The sequence below is a fragment of the Hyperolius riggenbachi genome, chromosome 5 (assembly GCF_040937935.1).
Source record: "Hyperolius riggenbachi isolate aHypRig1 chromosome 5, aHypRig1.pri, whole genome shotgun sequence".
Lineage (NCBI taxonomy): Eukaryota > Metazoa > Chordata > Amphibia > Anura > Hyperoliidae > Hyperolius > Hyperolius riggenbachi.
The window spans coordinates 134584674-134606800 of NC_090650.1; the positions used below are offsets into that span (position 1 = coordinate 134584674).

Here is a 22127-nt window from a genome sequence, read left to right on the forward strand (position 1 = left end):
AGTGCTAGGAGGATTTCTGATTGAAATCCATTGGGAATTGCTGTGCAGTGTGTGGGAAGGCAATAGATCCCTCTCTGATCAGATTCAATCAGAAAAGGATCTACATAATGCTGGGAATACATGATTAGATTTTTTCAGTCGATTTACGGTCCGATCTTATTTTTGATCAATTTTCCAATCGGCTTTCTTATCAATTTCCATTCACTTCTATAAAAAATCGATCAGAAAAACAATCAAAAATAAGATCGGACATGTTGGAAATTATTTATCGAACCATCTATCTGCTAAAAAAACTTATGGTGTATTCTCAGCATAATAGTCTATCTGACTATATAATCAAATAATGTAGAACCAGCTTAAATCATATAGGTGTATAGGCAATAAAGCAGCCAAGCTGAGAGGGAGTGTTCAGCAGCAGCCTCTATCCCCACAAGTCACTTTATCTAAATTGCAGCTATCTGACTGCAATGTCCAGGTACCAAGTTTGATAGCAGCCCTTTCTGCATGAGTGATATGGATCTGCCTCATAGTGCAGAGATAAGAAGTGACTTCTGCACTATGTAAAGTGATCCTGTCCTGCCTTTGTTTCCATGGAGTGAAGGCAGCACACTAACCTGTCAGCTTAGCTGTATTCATCTGCTGAACAAGTGGCCATCAGCAGAAGTCTTCTAATGGAAGAAGTGCTGTTCATTTCTCTCACAGATTGCATTTTCAAGATCTCCCAGCAGTGAGAGGAGGCTGTGTGAGACGCAGAGGGGGCTGGGCGGCACCACTCGGCACAGCCAGCATCACAAGCTGTGCCTGCCAGTACATCTCTCTGTGCTGCTGCTCTGGTTTGCGCTGTGAGAAGTCATGTGAAAAGTCCTAATGTGTGCAAGCACAGGCAAAGCCGGCATAAGGTATACCGCGGTTGGGCACATGGCCGACCACTACGAAAGTTCAAAAGCTTAACTGCCACTTTCAGCCTGCTGTCCACAACCTGCCCCTTGCTTTGTGTAGCTTTGTGGTGCCCTAGGCTTAAAAATAAAAAAATTTTGTGAGCGACACTGTCACTTTAACAACCCTTTTTTTAAATTTTTTTTTTTTTTTTTTTAAGGAAAAAAACTTTTAATGAATGATTGCTTGCTTTTAAACAGATGCATGGTCGATTGGGGTGCACTTGCATGCACAAGAACGTGCAGAAGCGGCTTTGAGCACAGGACATGAGTCTGACGTCCAGGAACCTACAGGAGCTCTAAACTGGATGTGAGACTCATGTCCAAAAACCTTGAGTTGTGATTAAAAGGGCAAAGCTTGTACAAATACATAATGCAGCTATCTCCAAGCATCATCTTCTGCTCTATGTAGAGGGGAGGAGGCGCCAAGCAGTGGTGAACAACACAAAACAGTAGTGGTCATTCTGTGTTTGACATTTTAGTGATCCTTTATTCGGGTTGTAAAACAGCATTGTGGGACAGCTGTACAGACCCTCGATTTTTGCACGAGGCAATTATGAACAGTTGCACCTAACAACACCCCAGCTTTGAAAATCTATCTATTTTCAGTATTGACATTCAGATACAGAGTAAAATGTAAAGCTATATACTGTAGAGTGTACTCTGTATTTGATTGTAAATTCTGAGGAACAGTGAAGATGGGATTATATATATATATATATACAAATTAGACCAAATAAAACATTGCTGTATAGCAGCTTTGTTACATCCTTCTGCCTAAACTATCAGTACAGAGAATGGTAGCTAGCTCTATAAGCCCTGTATTCTACTTGGACTTCTACCTTAAGTGGAAAACAAGGAGACAACTGGTTACAAGTCAGTGTGTCAAATATCTGATCGATATCTGCTTAAAATGATTACCAACTCAGTAAAGGACCAGCCTTTAAAGCGTCATAACCAAAATTAGACAGAAGTGGGTGCGTGCTCACTATAAACAGAATATTTATAGGTTAACAGTTTTACCTCTGAAAGAAAAACGCAACACTCAGCTGTTGAATTTTATAAAATTATCTTAAGAAAAATAGATAAAGCATTTATATACAGGAATATACATTTCTCCAGTTGTTGTCAATTCATCCAAAAAATACATTTTCATCCAAAAAATACATTTTCAAAGTTCCTTTAGTTAAAAGAGTCCATTTCAATATAGCAAATATTCTGCTGTAGCTTTTATCCTTCATCGATTATTATTGTCTCGAGATTGAACAGTGTATGGTACACACAATATAGCTTTATCCTTAAAAATGATTATATGAAGTTCTATTCTTATATAAAGAACTTAAGTAGATATATCTTAATCCTTCAAGCTTGTTAATTGCTTCTAAGCTTGCAATTGCGTTTGAATAGTAAAACTTATAGCATAGAAAAAAGTTATCTAAAAACTTAAAAAACTGCTGAAGTTTAAAAAGACAAGTCTTTAACTTTTGCATAGACTAATTGTCAAAGAATTCACCAAGAACAATTGCATATTACCTCTCTTGGGTTTCAGAATCACAATGGAAGGTAGTCTCTTGCTAGGCCTCAATCGTCTCAGTAGAGTTTCAGGCTTGATGCTCCAATGTGCTAGCTGCCAGGCCTTTTTATTGTGATTTTTCCAATATGGCGTCGGGGTAGGGGATTTTACATGAAGTCATGTTCTTTTTATAACATTACCTCAACCTTTATTTTTAGATAGGGATATCTAGATGCCCCTTATGGTTGTAAGTGGTAGTAGCAGGCACAAGAGATGCCCCCTGTGGTTATAATTGATAATGGCCGACACAAGGCTTATGGCCTAACTGTTTTTATACAATCTAAAATAAAGTGTATTTTATTGATCAGCTTATTAGATATGCGTGAACACTATATGATTAACAGCTTGCGTATAAAATAGACTTAGCTAAGCAGTGCATATCTTGACCTTAGATGGTTAATCTTACTAACACAACAATATTGCATAACATGTGAACATCTCTTCAATACTATCTCATTTTTAACCTTGTAGAAATAAACAGTTCCCTTCCAATAATAACATTGAAAAGTACACAATCTCATTTTGATTTTGCCCGTACTCACGGATCTTGAAATTCACTCAATTTATCTGCAAACCATTTAACTTTTGTATACGATGTGGGCAAGAGGGATGATCAGTTCTCTGCATTAATATGAGATTCTGACAAGTGCATTGTGTTATGCAATAATTCTTTCTGTTGAAGTTAGTAGTCCGGTTGCCCCATCTGAAGTCCTGTATTCCCTGCTGAACTTTTACACCTACAGTAGTAAACTTTTACTGTAGTGAGTGGAATGAGCAGTTACTGTTATTGTGTGGAATGGCTGGATGGTGTAATGGTTAAGGGCTCTGCCTCTGACACAGGAGACCTGGGTTCGAATCTCGGCTCTGCCTGTTCAGTAAGCCAGCGCCTATTCAGTAGGAGACCTTGGGCAAGACTCCCTAACACTGCTACTGCCTGTAGAGCGCGTCCTAGTGGCTGCAGCTCTGGCGCTTTTAGTCCGCCAGGAGAAAAGCGCGATATAAATGTTCTGTGTTTGTTTGTTTGTTTTGTTTATTTTGTAGTTTAACCACTTCACCACTGAGGGGTTTTACCCCCTGACCACCAGAGCAATTTTCACCTTTCAGCGCTCCTTCCATTCATTCGTCTATAACTTTATCATTACTTATCGCAATGAAATGAACTAGATCTTGTTTTTTCCGCCACCAATTAGGCTTTCTTTAGGTGGGACATTATGCCAAGAATTATTTTTTTCTAAATGTGTTTTAATGGGAAAATAGGAAAAATGTGGGGAAAAAAAAAATTATTTTTCAGTTTTCGGCCATTATAGTTTTTAAATAATGCATGCTACTGTAATTAAAACCCATGAAATTTATGTGCCCTTTTGTCCCGGTTATAAAACCGTTTAAATTATGTCCCTATCACAATGTTTGGCGCCAATATTTCATTTGGAAATAAAGGTGCATTTTTTTCAGTTTTGCGTCCATCCCTAATTACAAGCCCATAGTTTATAAAGTAACAGTGTTATACCCTCTTGACTTAAATATTTAAAAAGTTCAGTCCCTAAGGTAACTAATTATGTATTTTTTTTAATTGTAAATTTTTGAATTTTTTTTTAATTACAAAAAAAAAAAAAAATGGCGAGTGTGGGAGGTAATGAGTTAATTTTTTGTGTAAAAGTCATTTATTTGTATGTGAAAAATGTGTAGGGTGTAGTTTACTATTTGGCCACAAGATGGCCACAGTAACTTTTTGCTTTATTGCGACCTCCAAGCCTCCTTCCGGAAGCTTGGAGGAAGAATAAGGAGGCTGGACACGTGAGTTTCTTCTCACAATGATCGCGCTGCCCATAGGAGAGCAGCGGGTCATTGTGGGGCTTAGATCAACGAACGGGAATGGATTTTCCCGTTCATTGATCTCCGGGCGAGCGGGCGGCGGCGGTTTTACTAGCGGCGGGCGGCGTGTTTACGAGCGGGAGCGCGGACAGCGTCGGGAACGCGGAAAGTACGTGTTTCTCCGTCCCTGGTTTTTAAAGGATGGAAAAAGGGGCGGAGAAATACGTACGCGCGGGGGTAAAGTGGTTAACATGTAGTTTACCACAGCTGGTCAATTTACCTATCTCTTTTACCTTTTAGAGAGAACACAGTAGCAAAATTACCTGGCTCGCCAGAACTCTTCTTTTTAAGTGCCAAAGGACAGAAAGTTCTGAACCAAGTGAAGCAGTTCATGGAGCAACACGTTTTTCCAGCACAGCAGGTTGGCTGTCAACTTGAAAATGTGTATTAAATTGCTGATCTTAAACATCCTAATTGCATTTCATAATTTTCAGTTTAGACAAATTGCCAATAGTTACATTATAGACCCTTAAAGTGACACTGAAGCAAAAAAAAACCCTTATGATATAATTAATTGTATATGTAGTATCTGTCTATAATTAATAGAACGTCAGTAGCAAAGCAAATAATCTCATATTTTTATGTTCAGTTATGTAGCTTTTTTTTTGTTGTTTTTTTGTTATAACATTGCATCATTTTGTCATATTTGCAGTTTACAAACCACACTCTCCATTTTAAACTGTAACACAGAGCAGAGCTAATGACCCTCTGACCTTCTCATCTCTCACTTTTTCTTTGAAGTATAAGCGCTTTAGAAAACAGTATTTCACCAAGACACTGCGCTCACAGATTCAATACGTCCTCATTCCATAAGTGTAGCTCGGGAGAAAGGAGACATAAAAAACATAGCATAATACTGTTTTAGATGTGTTATCCTTCCCACAACACCCAGTGCTGCAAGCAATGATCTCGTGTATGAATATCACAAAAAGGTCTCACAGGTCCTCACCATTTAGCGTGGCTGCCAAGTCACAGACAGCTATATAAGCCTTATAGTGTCACCAAACAAACAGGTGTTGCCCCTCATCAACCAAGTGACACTCCCAGAATCCCAACACCATCACACATGGACTCTCACCTACTCAAAATGCCATCCAGATTATAAGACAGCATAAGCGCTTAGGGTATTACATCAAAAGAAGGCCACTTCTTGTCAGATAGGATCCACAATTGCCTAATGAACTGAAGAGCTTCACATAGCGTAAAAAAGTACTTTAATTCTAAAAGTTTAAAATCACTGCACTCACATGTTCCAGGTAAATACAAGCATAAAACAATGTCCTCCACGCCAGCTCTGCACGTCTGTAGCTCCGCCCTACGCGTTTCGTGCATGCGCACTCATCAGGGGCTGGAGACGTGTATCAAGCAAACGTCTTAAATATCATGGGGCCTCTCCATGGGGCATGCATGCATCCCATGAAGATTTGATCAAGGGGGGGGGGGGGGGGGGGGGTCTGCGGATTTTTGGGGTTTTTTTTGGGGGGGGGGTTTGGATGGGACATACGAATAATAGGATCGTATTTAGGAGTAGGGGGTGGCGTGTCTCTGTGGGAGGAGGGCACACAACATTGATTGTAATTCTGATGGGTATGGTTATGCCCGGGATTGGAATCAATGTATGTGCATAATGGTATGTTGGAATTAATGATGCAGGCTGATGTGTTTTAACTTATGCTTTCTGTATATGCAAACAGTAGGTCTCTGTATAATTATGGTGGGAATATGATAATGTTATGTGGATATGATTGTTGTATTTGTGCTATCAGGGGTTTGAGGAGTGTAAGTACACACAGAATGGGTTAATGTATAGACGTATGTCTTAGCCAATCATTGCTTTAAGTTACCCGCAGCATTATCCAATGGATGCAGCGATGCACTATCCACCAGATGATGCAGATGGGCGGGACCTCATACGCCGTGATGACGGCAAGCGCTCTGTGTGGAGTGCGGAGGCACTAGCTGCGAAGGACGTTTTTCCAGCCCCGCCCACTCTGATGTGGCATAAGAGCTATAAGGTATCCGTAGCGCTCTGGCGTAGGATAGGCGGAAATGATCTATATGGAAGGGCGGAAGGTGCTGAGCGGCCATTTTGGGAATGGGCAGGTAAGCCCATTGGATGAGGTAGCGGGGTTTATGATATTTAAGACGCTTGCTTGATACACGTCTCCAGCCCCTGATGAGTGCGCATGCACGAAACGCGTAGGGCGGAGCTACAGACGTGCAGAGCTGGCGTGGAGGACATTGTTTTATGCTTGTATTTACCTGGAACATGTGAGTGCAGTGATTTTAAACTTTTAGAATTAAAGTACTTTTTTACGCTATGTGAAGCTCTTCAGTTCATTAGGCAATTGTGGATCCTATCTGACAAGAAGTGGCCTTCTTTTGATGTAATACCCTAAGCGCTTATGCTGTCTTATAATCTGGATGGCATTTTGAGTAGGTGAGAGTCCATGTGTGATGGTGTTGGGATTCTGGGAGTGTCACTTGGTTGATGAGGGGCAACACCTGTTTGTTTGGTGACACTATAAGGCTTATATAGCTGTCTGTGACTTGGCAGCCACGCTAAATGGTGAGGACCTGTGAGACCTTTTTGTGATATTCATACACGAGATCATTGCTTGCAGCACTGGGTGTTGTGGGAAGGATAACACATCTAAAACAGTATTATGCTATGTTTTTTATGTCTCCTTTCTCTCGAGCTACACTTATGGAATGAGGACGTATTGAATCTGTGAGCGCAGTGTCTTGGTGAAATACTTTTGGACTACATCTTATGCTTGATGACTGACGCTGCGACCCAGAAGAACTGTTTGCTTGTTAAGTAACAAGGACTTCCTTCCTTTTTGGGACTGTTTTTGAGTGAGCGCACTGATACATTGGTTTTCTGCTTTAGAAAACAGCACTATCTTTGACCCAAGTTGGGTGGAAGAGCTCAGAGAAGCTCTTTTGCATTGATAACTGAAGTTTCTTAACTCTTCCTGTACCGGAAACAATATGAGACTCTTTGCTACTAATGTTCTATTTCTTAGCTCTACTACACATACAATTCATTATCTCATAAGTTTAGTTTTACTTCAGGTTTGCTTTAAGTGTGACAAAAAAAAGGTTAGTGTAGCAGATGAGTCCATTTCACTGCTATTCTAAAAACATTTCTCAGTGCTATTGTATACAATGTGTGTTTTTCAAATACATTACATTTCCATATGTGTTTGTTGACATTATCATTCATGATTGCTATCATTAGAAATGGTCCATGAGATTCTAATCATTAAAGCTTGCGGGTTTTGATTTGCCCAGTTCCTAGCTGCATATAAGTTGCATTAAATTTGTGTGAGGTGGAATTATTAGAATCTCATTGGCCATCTCAATCATCATCTTCTAGTAAATGTTGCTGAAAAAGCATTTGGGTGCCTCAGCCCTAAATACATATTATGTGTGGATGGAAATGAGCAGTGTAGAGCCACTGTTTACCTCAGACCTCTAACCATGTGCAGATTAAATCTTCACATACCAGAGCTGGGTATATGTCACACATTGGCATTTTATGGATTGGGAAATCTAGCATCAAGGTTTCTTCTCTGGATGTCTTTAGCCCATTTCACATAGTACAGCTGCCACAGGCCACTCTCCTATTGGTTATTCTTTAACATTGCATAGCACATACTTTTGCAGAGAGGATCGAATCACTATTATGATGGGGAAGCTTGAGCCAGGCACAAATGGCACAGCACCATGCGCTGCCATAGGCCATAATATGAATTAGGACCATAGCGGCGCTCAGACAGTAATTACTATAAAAATAGCGTAATTCGGCCACCAGCAATAGCTGGCATCTGAATTATATCTGTCCCCAAGTCCATGGGGGCCTGGAGGGGGAATAATAATTAACGCTGCCGGGACTTTTGCAGGAGCGGGGTGAGCTGTTTTTCGGCTTTGCCCTGTGTCCAAATTTCCCGGCGCCATTTTTGCATGTATACAATTAAGCTGTTATGTAAATTTGACAGACTGTGATCTGTAACAGAGACAGCTTTAGGTCACACTATTGAATTATCTTCTTTCAGTTGCATGCAGATCACTCCCTTCTATATGACAAATAATAAATTAACAAATAACTAGCATTTTGAAAAGTTTGTATCATACTGTGTTTAATTAGCCCATAAAGCTTAATAAAGGTACCCACATTTTTACTTTTATTTTCTAGTGCAGCAGCTGGACAACCAAGTTTTTCCTTCTGTTTTAAGAAGGCAAATTTCACCAAGCATTGCTTATTGGTAGGAGGGCTTTTTGGTCTCTTTTATCCCCCTATACATTCCTAGTGGTTTGGGTCACCCTGAGCTGCTTGGTTACTCTCTTGTAATAAAACAAACTTGAAGTGAGGAAAATCTGGAGGCAGCCATTTTTATTTTCTTTTTAAAAATGCCAGTTAATTGGCTACAGTGCAGATCTTTGTGCTTAGGTAGTGTCACACTTTAACATTTCCTACTCTTTGGCTGAAAATTCAAAGTGTTTAATTGGCCTGCCTGCCTTGTAATAATCTGCTTGGTCAGATCACTATCACTCAGTGCAGGAATTTCACAGGTAGTTCCTGTAGTGTGGTGCTGTCTGCACGGCTCTTCCTTTCTGTGTAAAATCGGCTTATTGACTTTAACATCCATGCATAATCTGGGCGTGGATACCTGGATGATTTGTTGCAACTTCATCACTTATATATAAATGATTTAGTCAGTGTTTGCCCATTGTAAAATATTTTAAATCCCTGATTTATATTCTGACATTTATTACATGGTGACATTTTACTGCTGGCAAGTGATGTAGCTGCTGTATGCTGTTTGGGCAGTTGGAAACAGCTGTAAACGGCTATTTCCCACAAGGCAACAAGGTTCACAGACAGGAAACTGCCAGAAGTACCTCGGTACTCAGAGCTTCCTGTGGGAGGGGTTTCACCACAATATCAGTCATACAGCGCCCCCTGATGGTCTGTTTGTGAAAAGGAATAGATTTCTCATGTAAAAGGGGGTATCAGCTACTGATTGGGATTAAGTTTAATTCTTGGTCGGAGTTTCTCTTTTAAAGGAAACCTGAACTGAAAATTAAAAGTCAAAATAAACATACACACGTCATGCTTACCTCCTGTGTAGTCTACTCATCATCTCTTTCTCCTCTCCTGCTTCCTGTTTGTCCACTGTGATCAAGGGAATTCTCCGTCCTCCATTTTGAAAATGGCCATTACCCCATAACAGCTTTCTGGTCAGCACACTGTTAAACTGTAACATCGCCCACTTGAGCCATAGGGAAACATGGACATTACCGGCCATATCAGTTGTCCACTCAGCTATAACTGACAGCAACTGATATATAACTGACAGCAACTGATAGATTTCTGTTCTGACAAAATGTCAGAACTGGAAGGGATCATTGACAGATGAAAATGGTGAGCTTCTGAGAGGAACTGATGGCAAGGTAACTATTTAATGTTCATTTGAAGTTAACTCATGTGTTTTATTTTAAATAATTTTACTCAGTACAGGTTCCCTTTAAGTCCAAACTGAAATACCACCTGTTTAGTCTGGCAGTTATGAACACCCAACTATTTCCTCTGTAACATTGTCCAACCTGCAACCCTGTATTGAGACATACAGGCCTGTGGGAGAAAAGCGCCTTACTAATATCATTGTATTGTATTGTTTTCTTTATAAAACATTACATGTTTATTTAGCAAATTCTGGTTTCTTTTCTCTTTTAGGAGGTTTTGGAGTACTATACTAAACATGAAAATTCCCCTGTGAGGTGGACAAAACCTCCAGTGATGGAAAAACTCAAGGTACAGCACCAACCAATTTGCATAACAGAGTACTACACAACTGTTTGATAAAAAATAAAATACTAACAGGCTTTTATTTATTTTTACTTTTTTGCAAGAAAAAAATTAATAACTAGCAATTTATGTAATGCAGATCTGTATCTTTATCATAAACTGCAAGAGAGTTGTTCAGACTTTATATATATTCTTGAGGGGTTTTAGACTGGCACCTGATCTTTACACAAACTCAAAGAAAGAACATGCAGATGGTATATTGACAGTTATACTTAAAGCGAAATATAACCCAGAATTTCTTCTTTGCTCTAAAAGATTATTTACAGCATACAATATACCAACACAATGTTTTTTTTAGTAAAACCGCATTCAAAGGGTTACATCACAGGGCTGACTCTTTCTTCTGCAGGGAGAACCCGCATCCAAACTGCTTATAATCTTATCTTGTGTACACATTCTTTACTTGATACATTTATGTAAACATTCTCTGGCTGTGCAGGACTTCAGCTGATGAGTGCTGAAGTGAAAAACAGATAAGAAATAACTGCTGGCAGCTTTTAAAACAGAATGACAACAGTTATAAATTTAAATGCACCAGCAGCTTTCAAAGTAAATTAACTGAACTTTGGGAAGTTATAATATCTAAATGAATATTAATACTTGTGCACAAAAGCAAATATGATAATTGTACGGGTTATAAAAAGTAGAAAAACACATTTTTGTTGAAAATTTTGTCAGAGTTTCAAACCGCTTTAACACACACTTTTATTCATTTTGTGCAACAACAGGTGACTGAGAAATGTTGCTTTGTTAGTAGTGATTCAGTGACTGCTTCAATAATACAGGATGTGTAGTGACCAGATGGCAGAGTAGGCTAAATAACTGTAATCGACACTGGTCGATTTGCCATTAGATCGACCAGCTGACAGATCCCTTTCTGATCGAATCTGATCAGAGAGGGATCGTATGGCTGCCTTTACTGCAAACAGATTGTGAATCAATTTCAGCCTGAAACCGATCACAATCTGTGGAGCCGCCGCTGCCGCCTGTCCCCCCCCCTCCGCGCATACATTACCTGACGCTGGCTCCCGAGCATCTTCTCCACGCTGCACCCGCTCCATCCCGGCGCTTCCTGTGTCACTCCGTGACCAGGAAGTTCAAATAGAGCGCCCTCTATTTGAACTTCCTGGTCACTGCAGTGACAGTAATCGCCGGGATGGAGCGGGTGCAGCGTGGAGAAGATACGGAGAAGATGCGGAGAAGACGCCCGGGAGCCAGCGTCAGGTAATGTATACCTGATCGGATCGGCTGCCGCTAGCGACGCGCTCCCTACCCGTGGGCGATCGAGGGTAATTTCCCGCACGGCGCGATCGACGGGCCGATCCGATTTCGGGAGGAAATCAGATCAGCAGCTGCGTTTAGCGCGAACGATTGGCAGCAGATTCGATCCCAGGATCGAATCTGCTGTCGAAACGTCCGCGAATCGGGCCAGTGTATGGCCACCTTTAGTCTAGGTACATATCTAGGTAGGTACATACATGCAACAATGGACTGTTTTCTGCAATGCAAGTCCAGCCTTGACAACTTTTTTTGCATACCAACCAGAACACAGACATGTCAAAGATAGCAATGATGTGTCCGATACAATGGATGCTAATGAATGTGGACGGACACAACAGATCCCACATCCGATCCACTATAACCATTCATGTTCAATCCGATGGTAAGTGTGAAGCTTTTTTTACTGTGTTTTTAGGATGCAGACTGATCACTGCCACATCCAAGGTTGCGTTACTGGAGGCTGAGTGATCACTTTCTTATCATAGCGATGAGCAAAAAAAAATTTCTTAATATGCAAATTTTCATTGCAAAAGAGAAAAGAATGAAGCCTATCAAAACAGTAGCTGGCATCCTGTGAATTAACCAGCAACTACAGGATTTTATTGTCTAAAATGAATTCCCTCTCTGAATTAGTGGAGTTTGGCATGTTGAAGTACACCTGATTCAGAAAAAAGTTACATACTTACAGTACCTCAATAGTAGGAAGCCTCTGGATGGTTCAGACGTTTCCAGGATCCACTGGTAGCCCACCCATCCAGCTCAGGGACCTTATAAACCTATTCAACTTGGCATGAATTTGATAGGTTTTTACGGCTGCATTCCTGACCATGGATGAGCACATCTGGATGGGGAATGCATGAATAAGGCCCTGTACAAGGATTGCCTAGGTGAACAAAATGCTCAGGTACGGAGACAAAGCAGTGTACAAGCATCTTAGTCTCTACTGGGCATGCACCATTTACAGGAGGAAAACACGATGAAACTAGCCTGACAAGTCCATTTTTTTAAAGCTTGTACACACGGAGAAAAAGCATTAAAAAAAAAAAGAAAATTTTCCGATTAAATGGGTATCACCTACACTAAAATATTTAGGGATAAATATATCACCAGATATACAAACATTATATAAAAGTAACTATAAGACCATAGCTCGAGAGGTGAGGAGTGATCTGAGTAAATGGAATAGACCGGAATTTTCATGGTTCGGAAGAATCAGTATCCTAAAAATGAACATCATGCCAAGATTAATATATATCTTTCAGGCACTTCCAATGGCAGTACCTACTTCTTTTTTTACCCTGTTAAGAAAGGAATTTTTGAGATTTAATTGGTACTCTAAGCCACCACGCATAAAATATAATCTGATAACCCAGACTAAAGAGACGGGGGGGCTTTCTGTCCCGAACCCCCAGCTGTACCATGTGGCAGCTTCCATAAATAGGATTGTGGATTGGCATAGGAATAAAAAGGAAAAAATTTGGATTGAAATGGAACAGCATTTAGTAAATATACCCTTGATAGGGCTACCATGGATGAAAAAGAGGGTGAGTATTACACACCCAGCGGGAAGTTTCTTGGATAATGCATTAAAAAGCTTGTTTCTATATAGGCAGAAAATCCAGCTGTCTAACGGGCCCTCTCTACTCCTCCCGATTCTGGATAACCCAGAATTTATACAGGGATTCCAAAAGAATGCTTACCTGACCTGGAGGGGAACACAGCCATTAAGGGCAGGAATGTTGGTGAGAGAAGGCGAGTGGGAACCTCCAGTAAAGTTCTTTGAAAATATACAGAATAGGACAGGGGAAATGTGGAGCCTCCTGCAATTTAGATCATTTTTGAGGACACAGGGCACAAAGGAGGAATTTTCAAAAGAGCTTACACCGTTAGAGAAGATGTGTGTAGGAGAGGGAAGTACTGGGGGCTCCCTTTCTAAAATATATGGCTGGCTAAATAGAAGACAAGAGTTAACAGGCAATTGGAGAACTAAGTGGCAAAGGGATATGCAGAGGGAGTTTACAGAAACGGAATGGAATAATATCCTGTATTATATGCATAGGAGCTCAGTTTCTACTAGGATCCAGGAATCGGGAGTGAAACTGGTGAGTAGATGGTATTACACGCCTAGTAGACTGAGTAGGATATTTGCGGGGGCCGACGCGGGATGCTGGAGATGCGGCAGGGAAAGAGGAACCTTAATGCATATATTCTGGAACTGTGAGGACATTGAAACTTACTGGAAGGAAGTGAGAGGACTAATTGAGAAGATAGAGGGATGTGAGATGCCGGAAGATCCGGGGTTCTTCCTCCTACATGCTAATTCATTGAGCAGAAAGAAATATAAGAAATCGGTAACGATACATTTAATAAATGCTGCGAGGATAATGATAGCGAGATGGTGGAAAACAACGCATATTCCAACAGTGGGGGAATGGCTGAAGGAAGTAACCCATGTATATAATATGGAACGGCTGGTGCAGGAAAACAGAGGGGAGGAAGAGCAGTTTAAACTGACGTGGAAGAAATGGGAAGAATTTACAGAAACTGAAAGTTATAGGAATATATTGAGTGATAACGAACAGAATTAGGAGAGGGGGCATTCATAAGGGACTAACAGATGATAAACAAATTAATTAGAGATGAAACATGAAATCGAGATCTGGGGGTCTCCGCTTGTGGCCCTTCCCCTCCCCTCCTCCCTGCCCTAGAATGGGATGAGTGTGGAGGTAGATGTGTGATGATCTAATTAGAAAGGATGTGAGAAAGGAAAGTAGATGAGTGTGACTGAGACGTGGGGAAAGAAAGGAAGAAAAGGGAAAAAAAAAATCTGCAGTAGAATTAGCTATATAAAGTACTAAAGGAGGCAACGGGAGTAGCCCCTAAGCTATATTGTATGATGTGGGGAAGTGGATTGGAGGGGGAGATGAGAGGGTAATAACCCACCACTGTTGCGGGGTTTTTATTAAATGCAATAAGTAATGTAATATAATATGGAATGTATGGTTTGAAGTGTTTATATGTAATAATAATTTTCTACAAATAAAGAATTTATAAAAAAAAAATTAATGCTAGCTGACTCATCTTTCAGATATTGTTTGAACATTCATAGCACAAACTATGTTTAAGGGAACGAATTAGCCATGATGGTGCTCGGGCATCGGGATCACTTCAGCAGACAATTGTTCAACTTCACCAGTGTGTACAGAGCTTCAAACTATTTTTGAACAATGTGTCTGCAAAGTCTATGGCACTTACCCTTACACCCTGCATCGTTTAACAATCCTGTTGGCTAACAATCATTTAGCATTTCGGTTGCAAGGTTCTGCTGACGTTCACATCACATTGCTAAACATCTTCTGTGTTTGATGATTGAACTGTCGTTCATCTGTCAACTTGAACGATTGTACATAGCTTAAAGTAGTTTGCTGTATGAGGATCACAGATGGAGTCAGAAAGGCTGGAGATAGCTAGGTAGCTAGCTAGATAGACAGACCTAGCTTATTCTAAAGGTGTAGTTTTGTGTACCGGTAGCTAATAGAAGATTGTAGGATCTCAGTAGTAATTGCTTTTTATTCTTTAATCTGCATCTAGGAATTAGCCAAAGCCGAAGGCTTGTGGAATATGTTTCTCCCAGCTATAAGTGGTCTAAGTCAGACTGACTACGCTTTTATTGCAGAAGAAACAGGAAAATGTTTCTTTGGTCCTGATGTTTTCAATTGCCAAGCACCAGGTACTGTCTGTGTATGCATTTTTTTAATTCAATTTTATTCAAATTCCATTGAGAACTATTCCCATCTTCACAACCATATTATTTATACATCATGTCCATCTCAGAGTCATCTGGGTGTCACATTGTGATTTCTCCCTTTTCTCAAGCCTCTCCATGGAACCGACATGAGTACTTGCTACCGTCTATACCTTCTATTCAGATCATGTGTAGCTCACTGTTTTTAATAGTTAACAGGGGGTAGAGTAAGTTACAAACAACCAGGAAATAACCTGGTTATCGGTTTGATTGTTATGCTGTCATAGTTTTTCAAATTCCCCACCACAACCCCTTATGTGGGCAAGCAGTTTCATGATTCAGCTAGCAGTGGGTGGTGTGGGTTGAGGAGCTCATGTCTATCTGCCTACATATAAACATGTACATTACCATGCCAAGTAGGAAATCCATGTAGCAATAGTGGAACAGGAAGCAAAAAATGATTGTATTAAGTCGCCTAGGTGCACAGTGGAGTGGGTTCTGGTGGGCAGGATGAGCAATTCAGCAGATCACAATGGGGTGCTGGCTGAAGAAGCCCAAAGACATCAATCAACATAAAATTTTACAAAATTTAGTGGGGTTGTTTTTAAACCTTTTATACCACTTTTTATACAACATAAAGAAGTGATCTGGTAGATGATGATGATCAGCAGAATCAGATACTGAACACTGTAGCATGTTATTACACTGGAATGCATGTGAAATCTCACAGTATAATAATAAATCGCCCATTCACTAAGGTGTAGTAAGCAGCGGTGATTTATTCACAGTTAACCTTACAAAACTCTACCATATTTCAGTATTGGAGCAAAGAACAACAATCAGGCTATGGCTCAGTGCAGATGGGCAGCATGCCAACTATTTTACGAGTAGCAAAGACTTGATGTTGGGACTGGGACTTGAGTGTGGTGGTCCTCCTGTAGGGAGAGTCGTCCGTGAACGTCAAAACAGTATAGAGATACTTTATACATCCATGAACTCACATAAGTACAATATACATAGACTAATTTCTATCTCTATTATTATTAGTTTACTGGTTTAACTGCATATGTAAGTTAAATGTCACAACATGGTCTGTGTGTAATGTAATGTTCTTTAGTATACAAGACATGTAAATAAAAGATGTAAGCACTGCAGTACATTGTGTCTTCTAAAAGTATAGTCACCCTCCTAGACATGATGTATATCTGTATTCATCTAATGTACACAACTGCAAATCTTGTTTTTAGATCTTTATCTCCTGAAGTTCAACAGCTGTTTGCACTCTCAATCATGTAACTGTCTTCTAATAAAGCTAATCTAGGCTACATGAAGTATGATACACTTGTGAAATATCAGTATTTCCCTCTACTGTATTGTTTAAGCTAGCTATACTGTGGCAAATTAACATAATGCATGGCTAATAAAATATTAATATACTGAATATGTTTCATGTGCACCATGTATCTTATTTTATTCTGCCGTTCTGTACAATATTCATGTGTTCCTATAGAAAGCTTATAATTTTGCACATATAATCTGCAGACACAGGGAACATGGAGGTGCTTCACATGTACGGTACTGAGGAGCAGAAGAAGCAGTGGCTTGAACCCCTTCTTGCTGGAGAAATTCAGTCTTGTTTCTGTATGACAGGTAAGCACATGATAGGTCAGATTGCTGCTCTTTTTATTGATTTACATAAAACATTAATACAAAGTGGTTACCTACTGAACAATAAATATGTTGTTAGTAATTCTGATAGCTGTTGCATTTTCTATCCCCTGAACAGTCATAAATCAATCCCATGTAGGGGTTGGCTTTGATAACTCCGTCACTCCAAAATATTTCCTTTAAATCACCTGTAAGTCACCACCCACATGAAGATCTCTCCGAAAAGAGACTCTGGGGAACAGCGTGGACGCATGTACTCCACTTGCGGCAGCGGGTGCGCTTCCGAGAAGTAATTGTAGCTGTGGCAGGGGGCAGGGCTATGGCACTGGCACGAAGGCCAGGTTATTTAAACCCTGGCCAAACAGTGTTGAGTGCTGTTTTGACTTTTTCAGCAGCTGCGGGATGTTCCACACCATTTGTGACTTCGGTCACCCCTTGCCCTGTCAATCCTGTCACCAATCACTTGGTCCTCAGTCCGTCCTGTAACGCCAGTCATGTTCCTGTCCTATCTTTCAAATCCGCTTTTCTCCCTTTACTGCAGGGTTCACCCCTTCTGTTCTTCTCATCAATGGTAGGGCATCCCTGGGGGTAGTGACCTGGTTGGCACCAGGCAGCAAAGCAGTCTGTCACCCACTAGGGGTGACAACCCATCATCCTTTGGGGGGGAGGGGTGCTGGTGAAGACCCGTGCTCACTTAGATTCCACAACATAGGGATGCCCGCACCAATCGCTGGTGCTAAGATCAACAGGAACCTGACAGAATGTTTGGAAGAGTTTGTTAGAAATGCCTTTCCCTGGTATGCAAAGCTTTACCTTTTCTGGCTCGGATTGCTGTTTTAAATTTGCCATGCTACAGTACACTGTTTAATGCAAGGTTGCTTTGCTTTACTAACAAGGCTGATTGCCTGGAAGTGACGCCATGCTTTCTGATATGCATGTTCAGGACTTGCATTTACTTTTGGTACGAATCAGACGCTGTTACCAGTGAGTGTTGATCGGGGAGTGTTATTGCTGACACAGAATAGAGACACCGAGAGCCCAATATAGTGTAGTATGTACTGGTATGTGGATCTGACAAGTAAGTATCTATTTATACTCACAAATATGGGTTACCGTCCAGGTAACCACTCTATCAGCAGGTGAGAAGATTAGACCTGTCCCCACTCAGGATTAAGAAGTCGCTCTCTGTAGACAGGAAATAAGGGGCAACACCCAAAAGGATAAAATATTCAAAAATGTTTAAAATGAGAAGAGGCAGAGGTGGACTTACCTCCCCCAAGCAGCCACACACGAGTGTTGTGTATATTCAAAACAAATAAAAAATTAACTTATATACTCCAGAAAGTGCAAGTGCAACGCGTTTCGCGGGCATTTCCTGCCTCATCAGGCAATAGAAACGGAGCATAAAACTTAAATAAGTCTGGTGCAAAGCTCAGCGCCTCTTATGTACAGAAACATGAAAGGATATTGCCTTTGACAAATTATTTATTTGGAATTTTGTGTTCCCAAATCACCTTAATGGAAGAAGCCAGAGCATTTTGCACAGTGGAATGGACTAATAATATTATTATTGTTATTTTTAGTATTTATATAGCACCAACATCTTCCGCAGCGCTGTACACAGTATATCGTCTTGTCACTTATAATATTGTATTATTGCAGTGTTAAAGTCAAAGACTAGTGTAGCATAATGCAACACAAGATTCAGAGGTCACAATTCCATTTACTTGTCATTCTGTGATAGATTTCCTATCCTTATTGGCTTCAGGGCCCTTTCACACTGGAGTGGTGTGGTGCGGCATTTTGCCGCAGCCTAACACTAGGGCAATGAAAATCTATGAGGTAGTTCACATTGCATGCGGTGCAGTGTGCTGTAAGTACTCTATCTATCTAACGCGAGCACATTCCTACATTCCCATGTGACTCCTGCGGTGGACCAGAAGTCATGTAAGTCTATGACGACGCGCTTGTTTTTAAATGACTGCCGCAAGTTTTAGCATATTTTGGCAATACACTTCAGCACACATTATCAATTCGGCCACAGGAAGTGAGCACTAGAGAGCCTTATTTCCTGCTTGGCCTGTTGCCAGACGGGGATTAGCGTGTTGATAGGCCTGTTGTTGGCGGTGCGGTCCCAGACCGCACTGATACCACCAATATGCAGTGTGAAACCGGCCTCAAGGATAAGATTTTCTACTTCCAGGTTAGGGCTCTTTTCCACTTAGAAACACAGTCATGTTGTGATTTCACTTCTTCCCAATCTTCATTGACTCAATTCCGCCGTGTGTTTTATCAGGTGTATGGTGCAATTGCTGCATGTTTGCGATTTTCACCGGAAAAAAAAGAGAATTTAATTGCCGAATTATGGGGAAAGTTGTGTAGTGGTGTGATTGCTATGCGATTTTCATGCACTTCTATACTTTGTATGTGAGTTCAATCGCACAGAAATTGCAGCAGGGTGAAGACAGCACTCTGGAGAAAATTGCACCACAAACAGATCACACTTATGGAATCTATGCCACGATTTCCATTAGGTTTGTGATCTGAATTGGATTGCAAAACGCTGGTAGAGGAAAAGGATCCTTAGCCTGTATCTAGCTTCACACCAGAGGTAATGGGGACTTTAATATGTGTGCTTTTATATTCCCAGAGCCCGATGTAGCTTCCAGTGATGCCACCAACATGGAGTGCAGCATCCAGAGGGATGGAGACAGCTACACCGTTAATGGGAAGAAGTGGTGGAGCAGTGGTGAGTGAAAATCCATTTCTATACATTTTATGTATCAACTTGACAGTTCTGTTTTTAGTATCTTGTATATAATAATTGTTGTAATGCTTATTTATTTTATAGATAAACTCTTGACATTTACTACATATGGAAATGTGTATAAAGCCAATACTTTTCCCCAAAAAATATTATTTTGTTCCAGTAGTTTAGGAATGCTACCCTAAATTCCTTTAGTGTAACTGTAATAGTTAATCTGTTATGTTAAAATGGCTTTCCTATATCCCCACTCAAGAATTGTTTCTTACAAAGAGCCCCACTCTGAACACTTTTAGATCCCAGGCCAGGAATGAAAACATTTCTCCTAGATTTCTGTTGACCTGACACCTAGAACACTAGTGAAAGACTGGACCTGATAGTCCCTGGTATAGATGTTCTTGAGGCAGAACACCTGTGCACATACTTGTTCTGATTTAGTTTCTCATGCAAAGCATAATTATACATATCCTGATGAAGTCTGCTTATTAATCTCCTCTCTTCTCTTGCTTCCTGCATTTGGCCACTGTGATCAATAGAATTATCCATCCTCCATTACAGCTTCCATGTCAGAACTCTATTATCCAGTAATTTTGCTTGAGCCGTAGGGGAACATGGTCCTTACCTTGAACATCTGTTCTTCTTTCAGTTATAATTGATAGCAATTGATATAGGGAAAAAGGGCCCTAATGCTTTCAGGTTCCTGAGAGACAAGTCTGACAAGATCTTGCAGTTACATCATTTGTTTATCCTATATAATAAGAGACAAGTGTCCCGTACACCTGTCTCTGTGTCCCTGGGTCCGTGCATTTGCGCTACTGCGCATGTGCGCACGGACAGCACTTAGGACTGGAGGAGGACAAGTCAGAGGGCTGGGCAACGGGTGCGCGTGCCCGGTGGACGGATGCGCGTGCATGCGCACTAACATGCGGCGGAGGGACAAAGACCTAGAGCCCTTTTTAAACGGGCTTAGGTCAGCTAGTTTTAAATAATTTCCATTGGCTTAGGTTCAATTCTCAGTGATTGAATGTTAGAGTGACAGTTTTGAGAATTAGTGTTGTACAGACCCACTGTTTAAATAATAGCTGAGCATTGTATGCTGATCTGGGGGAGGGGGTTTAATGAAAGGCTACTGTACTCGTCCTTTGACCAGTTCAAAGGACCAATGGAAACGTTTTTTAAATATCTCTTTGTCATAGTTCTCATACAATTCACTGTTGCGGCTGCATACAGATAGGAGGGAGCCCTGACATAAAGCAACCATGGATTCTTATTGGTTCTCTGATCTGACCAATGAGAATTTTCCATCGGAAATGATAAAGAAGGAAGTTGCTTTAGTCACACTGCTTTTCTGGCTGAGCAATGTCTATGGGCACCTCTACAGATGGTACACTGACTATAGGCGCTTGCTAGCCCATCATCTGCAGATTAAAGTATTTTATCTATGAGTCCTACTAGCAGTAGTTCAAACCAGCCATGCATTTATTAATGTGTGCTATACTGACATACATTCAAGGCACTAAACTACAATATGCAGAATGTTTTTCATCACACCACAACAAAGCACATTGGTGTCAACCAATCTTATTTAATGCTCTAGAACGTACATGTCAACCTCTGGCCCGCGGGCCAAATTTCGCACTCAGAGCCATTAAATTTGTCCCTCAAGTGGTTTCCTCACGTTGCATTATGTTTGGCATACTCTAGACCAGTGTTTCCCAACCGCTGTTCCGCGGCACACTAGTGTGCCGCGGAACGTTGCCTGGTGTGCCGTGCTCTTATCCCCCCTCCCGCCCGTCCCCGCGGCCGCCGCTGTTATTACCTTAGCAGCGGCCGCTCTCCCCTCTCCAGACCATGTATATGCTAGCAGCGTATCTCCGGCTGCTCTGTGTGATGCACTGATGCGGAAGGAGGCAGGGCTCGGTTACCATAGTAACGGCGATACATATCGCCGTTACAGGAAGCCGCTGCCCTCCTTTCTTCCGCATCAGTGCATCACACAGAGCAGCCGGAGATACGCTGCTTGAATATACACGCGCCGGAGAGGGGAGAGCGGCCGCTGTTAACAAGGTAATAACAGCGGCGGCCGCGGGGACGGGCGGGAGGCACTAAACTGGCTATACTGGGGCACTATTCTGGGGTACTATACTGGCTATCCTTGGGCCCTAAACTGGCTATACTGGGGCACTATTCTAGCTATACTGGGGCACTATTCTGGCTATACTGGGGCACTATACTAGCTATACTGGGGGGCTATACTGGGGCACTATACTGGCTATACTGGGGCACTAAACTGGCTATACTGGGGCACTATTCTGGGGCACTATACTAGCTATACTGGGGCACAATACTGGCTATACTGGGGGGGCTATACTGGGGTACTATACTGGCTATACTGGGGCACTATACTGGCTATA

The 22127-nt window shown here is 41.2% G+C and overlaps 1 protein-coding gene across 1 annotated transcript in view; it reads left to right on the plus strand.

Annotated features, from left to right (window-relative positions):
• Positions 1-22127, plus strand: part of ACAD11 (acyl-CoA dehydrogenase family member 11) — a 119092-nt gene that overhangs the window by 35007 nt on the left and 61958 nt on the right. Inside the window, exons 9-13 of the mRNA XM_068236279.1 lie at positions 4621-4741; positions 10124-10201; positions 15128-15266; positions 16824-16931; positions 19600-19698. Coding sequence (XP_068092380.1) covers positions 4621-4741; positions 10124-10201; positions 15128-15266; positions 16824-16931; positions 19600-19698 — 545 coding nt within the window. The remainder of the gene's footprint in view (positions 1-4620; positions 4742-10123; positions 10202-15127; positions 15267-16823; positions 16932-19599; positions 19699-22127) is intronic.